Source organism: Cryptomeria japonica, chromosome 3 (genome assembly GCF_030272615.1).
Source record: "Cryptomeria japonica chromosome 3, Sugi_1.0, whole genome shotgun sequence".
NCBI lineage: Eukaryota > Viridiplantae > Streptophyta > Pinopsida > Cupressales > Cupressaceae > Cryptomeria > Cryptomeria japonica.
In genome coordinates, this window is record NC_081407.1 from 242494723 (window position 1) to 242500003 (window position 5281).

Below are 5281 nucleotides of genomic sequence, written 5' to 3' on the forward strand. Positions count from 1 at the left end.
AAACTAAAAATACATTAACATTTTTTTATGAAAAACAATAAAAATAAATAAAATAGAATATAAAAAATAAAACTAAATACCTGGAAGGAGGTAAAAATGGTCTAGGGGGTCAGCTGAGGTGAAAAAAATGGGTACCGGTGCTCCTCAGAAACGCCTGCCCATTTTCCAAATAGTAAAAATGATGGAAAATGGTTAAAAGAAAAAAAAAAAATTTAAAAACGGCCGCCCATTTTTTTAAAATCGAGCACCCAATTTGAAATAAATGGGCGTCCGTTTAGCTTTGGGCATGCGTTGCTAAATGGATGCTCATTTTTTGATGGCTTAGGCACCCAGAGCTAAACAAGTGCCTGATTTGTAAAAACTGGGCACCCATTTCTAGCGGGCTCATTTCCCAAACCATGGACTTCCATGGGATTGGGACCCAACTTTGTACGTTTACCCTGGAAATAGTGTTTCATAAGTTTTTCTATGTAAATTTAACCTATATGAAAAACATCACATTAAAAGGAAAATGTATGAGCAATAGATTCAACCTCAGTTATATTAGGAAGAAGGTTGAATGCAGATTGAATTCTATTCCCATTTGATTGAGTTGAAAATGCAATTAGAAGAATATAATTTGAATTGTAGATCTATGGAAAATGATTCAAAATTGACATAAAACATTTGAAAAAAAAAAAAAAACCTATATATGCGGTATGTAAACACAAATCTAACTCTAAGAAGGAACAAAGAGACACCTATTTTTGGAAGTTTGGCTCAAAAGTATAGGACGAAGATGCTTCAGGCATCCTCATCATCTAGCTATCAGATGTAGATAAATAGGAAACTTTCAAAATCAGAATGTCCCTCACAATTTGTTCCCAAAATTTCATTGGAAATTTGTGAGATAGAAATACCCTTGATGACCTAGTCCTACTCTTTTTTCTCCTGCAAAACCTGGATCTAATTATTGTCATATTCTTTATTAGAATATTCATTTGTAGCACCTAAATTTGTCACCAACATAGATAAAGAAGGAAAATGGTGTTGCTGATAGGGGGTCAAACCCCAATTTTTAAATTAACCCTTGAATTAGAATAAAATTTTAACTTATAATGGAATCGTCTGCATTCAAAAACTTCTTTGTGAGGACAAGACTAGATTTGAATTGAAACGCTCTAATTGGATCATGATACCTTGATGAATATTTCTTTTAAATCTTCATGCAAAGGCTAATAATATCATATAGAATGTCTTGATAATGGATGCTATCATGAATGCTTGAAATCTTAACTTGTCCTCTCTTGTACAATGTTGACGGTGCTTGATTGATTTCTCAATTGAATTTTCTTAGTAGTAGTTGAATTCCCGAATTGACAGGTCTAACAAAATGAAAGTGTTAGGATTTATTTTATATCTAACTACGCCAAACGTGTTTGAAATTTTAAAGTAGGCTGGCATAGAGGATTTTTTCCTACTTCTACAATATGACCATTGTAGTGTCCAAATTTGGGCTCCTTTTGGAAGAAGCATGGTGTTCAAGGCATCTTGGTCCTATGAATTAGGATTAAAATTTGGACAGTGTCCCACAAAGATGTTGAGAATGCTGATTTTGTGTTGGTGTGAGTAAGGACCACTACACTCAAAAGAGGGTTCAAATCCAATAGATCTATTCACAAACCAACAAGGATTAGAACTAGGAATCTTGATTGGATTGGGGGTTTTGATGGATAAACCTCTTTTGTAAGTTGAGTTGCTGATATTAGGGTAAAAGTGCTGAAAATGATGGTAAGAATGCAGAATCAATAAGCTACAGTCACAATATTGAGCAAAGAATTTGGATTTGAGCAATGTATGCAAATTCGAACTTGTTCCCAGAAAGAGCTCCTAAAATGTTGGGATTATTTCGCCCACACCCTGGTCCTCCTAACTTTTGCACTCCAATGGGAGATCAATTAATCACTATAAAGAATGCTTATTCTCAACATCAGAGCTCCGTACATGTTTCCTACACACATAATGATGAGGGAATAGGTTTGGAATAGGTGTTTTCCCAAGTCAAACCTCGGTTTTGGAATTAACCATGAAATAGAAATGAAAGGTGGTTGAATTACAGTAATGGAAATGTTCTCCTTTTAAGGGAGATTTTGAATAATGACTGAAAACACAAATGATATACCTCCTTGTGATTTTTTGTTTTCCTCCACATGAAATTAGGGTCTTATGAAGTCTTCAACAACATGAAACATGAGTGTCAAATCCAATGCTTGAATCTTGACCTTATTGTTACTTGTATGGCATTGGCCTACATGGGGTTGGGTTGCCCTCTCAAAATTTTAAACAACCAAGGAGCCCAAAGCAAGGCCCTATTTGGGAGGAACAAAGGGTGGCGCCCTAGGTCTATTAGGGACCAAGGTGCCACAACCTAGTCCTATCCAATTTAGGGGCCAAGAGAAAGGGTTTGGATGATGCACAAGGTGAATATGAAGTCAAATCTACATAGTATGAGCAAAATCAGGTCCTCATTAGGCAATACCCATAACATATAATTTAATAGTAATAAAGACAATAGTCAATTTGATTTCAATAGAGTTATAACTCACATATTACATATCCTACTCAAATTTGGTCTCAAATTCTACCACCCAAAATCATGGAGAAACTAATCTATAAAAAGTAATAGATGTATAAACTATTCATAATTAATCATAAATCATATCTGACTATTAAAAAAAAAACTCGTTTTAGGCTCAATAATCTTCTCGATAGATGCTCATGGCGTGTCTCATAATCCATTATAATACTTTAGCGTAACTTCCCTTGACTTTACCATCAATCATAAAATTTGTCATAGGAGGATTCTAGACACACAAGGCATCTCAAATCTCTTTAAAATATTATTTAAATACATCTTACAATTACCAAGCATCAATTCAAAGTGGGACCTATCATTTTCTATATGAAGCCATTTAAAATATAAAATAAATAATTAGATTATAGTGCTAAGAACTTACAAAAATTGAAATACCTTCACTCAAAACAATTTAACCTATCAAATAATTTTTCTATTGATAATTATCTATTTAAATTAATTCTTCAAATATTAAGACATAAACTATATGAAAGATTGTACTGTTATAATTAGATTTGTACATTACTATGTTCTTTGGTAAGTTATAGTCTTCCCAAAATTCAAATAGATTTTAATATAAATATACCTAAAAGCGAGCATATCATCATCAAATGTCTTTGGTAAGTTATAATGTTCCGAAAATTAAATAATTTTTAATATAAATATACATGAAAGCAAGCATACCATCATCAAGTTTAATCACATGATTTTTTTTTTGAAAGCATTTAAAGTAAAAATATAGAGGAAAAACATTCATTTTAAAATTAATTTCATTTTTTAATTTTTTTTCAGTTTTAGCTAATTTTTTGGAAGCCAATTTTTATATATATTTTTTCATAGATTTGTTGTGCACATGATCTTTATCTTAAGAGTCAATAAGATTACTTTCTCTATTTTAATTTTATTTTTAAAATTTTATATTCATTTTACATAATTTTTTTTAAATATAGACATGCAAATTTATTGAAATTAAAAATCTAAATAGACGAATTAATTTAACGTAAATAAATTAAAATCCCTAATTATTATATTTTTTTATTTCAAATTAATTTGAATTTAAAAAAAGACATTATTTTTGCTTACAAATTATATCTATCATATTTATGACACACAAAGGTTTATATATATATATACTTTTATGAAGGCATTCCTAAAGTTTGTGGCCTTTTATGAAGGCATTCCCAAAGGTAGGTTGTGGCGTTTTATGAAGGCATTCCCAAAGGTTGTGGCCTTTGAATCTGGAGAAGCTTTTTCAAAGTATAAAACAATGACTACAATTTAAGAACCCTTGAAGTAGAGCTTCATATCTTATTTTAAAAAGAAAGACTTGATAATGGATTTTCTGCAGGAACTCCCTGAACAAATATTTCGAGATAAATTATTGAGAGTGCCATATAAATCTCAGCGAAAGATTAAGGAGTTGTTGGAACCTGCTAAAGAAATGATGGAATGTTCTCAATTTTATCAAGATAAAATTAAGTTTGGGCTGGCTAAAAAATATGTATGCTTGCTCGAGAAAGCTGCGATAACTATATATGATCCAGTTGATCAATCCAGTATAATGCGCAGTTGTAGTGCCACTGGTTTTCATCTCGATAGGAAATCTCAGATTGTGTGTGCTAAACATAAGCTTGTTTTGTTGGGTTTGAAATTGAATCGAAATTATACTTCAACAATTTTGATATATGATTTATTATCTAATACATGGAAACAAGGTGCTCAAATTCCAACTGTGACAAATAGTTTTGCCTGTTGTGCCTCACCTGAGGGATCAATTTACGTTGCCGGAGGGTATGTAGGAGTGTATGCCGATTTTAGTTCTCCATCACGTAAAGCAGCAGTATATAAAGTAGATGAAGATGAGTGGGAGCTTCTTCCTGACATGCACCATGAAATTAGCTATTGTGGGGCTGTTTTTTTTGAAGGAATGTTTTATGTCATTACTTGTACTGATAGAACTCAAAGATTTGATCCCAACACAAGAGTATGGACAACAGTTAATTTGTCTTTTTACATTCCACGGTACGTATATGCTATGTTTGGACGGCTAATTGCGGTTACAGAAAAAAAAATAGAGCAATATGATTGGGACGGAAATGTGTGGAGAGAATTGGAACTCCTCCCTCAAAAACTTAGGTATATTCAAGTCACAGTGTGGCGTGACCAAATTTTCTTGTGCGGAAATGAGACGACTCCCAAATTTTATATGTATAAGCCTGGAGCAGCTCTATCCCAGAGGTGGATTTCTCTCGATGACCCGAAATTTTCAGTGTACGCGACAGTCAAATCTATTGTCACCATAGATATTTAATATATTGTAGTTTGAAAGAAATATAAAATTTAACACATATAAATTGTTTTAATAATTTAAGAGATTACAAGAACTTTTCGATGATATACGTCGAGAGACTTCCAGGAACTTCCAAGTATAGCAGGTCCTATTCTACCAACCTATAAATAAAATTCATCAAAAAATATCTATCAAGGGCCATTGATTGAATATTATACACAATATAGACGATAGTGCCAATGGATCAGCTAGGTTCCATGAGAACTAATCTCCAACATTCAACTTTCAAATAGAAGCTGAAAGTCGTCATTAACATCTGTAAATATATGTTCTCTAAGTTAAAACTGAACAAAATACTTATAACTTTCTAAGAGCTC

At 32.3% G+C, this 5281-nt stretch overlaps 1 protein-coding gene across 1 annotated transcript; it reads left to right on the forward strand.

Annotated features, from left to right (window-relative positions):
- The first annotated feature begins 3947 nt into the window (after positions 1-3947).
- On the forward strand, positions 3948-4925 carry LOC131074426 (F-box/kelch-repeat protein At1g15670-like). The gene has a single exon (XM_058011054.1). It carries the CDS (start codon positions 3948-3950, stop codon positions 4923-4925), a length of 978 nt encoding a protein of 325 aa, XP_057867037.1.
- The last annotated feature ends 356 nt before the right edge of the window (positions 4926-5281 follow it).

What these genes read in the sequence shown, in the direction of transcription:
- LOC131074426 (XM_058011054.1), top strand. Translation starts at nt 3,948, where the DNA reads ATGGATTTTCTGCAGGAACTCCCTGAACAAATATTTCGAGATAAATTA.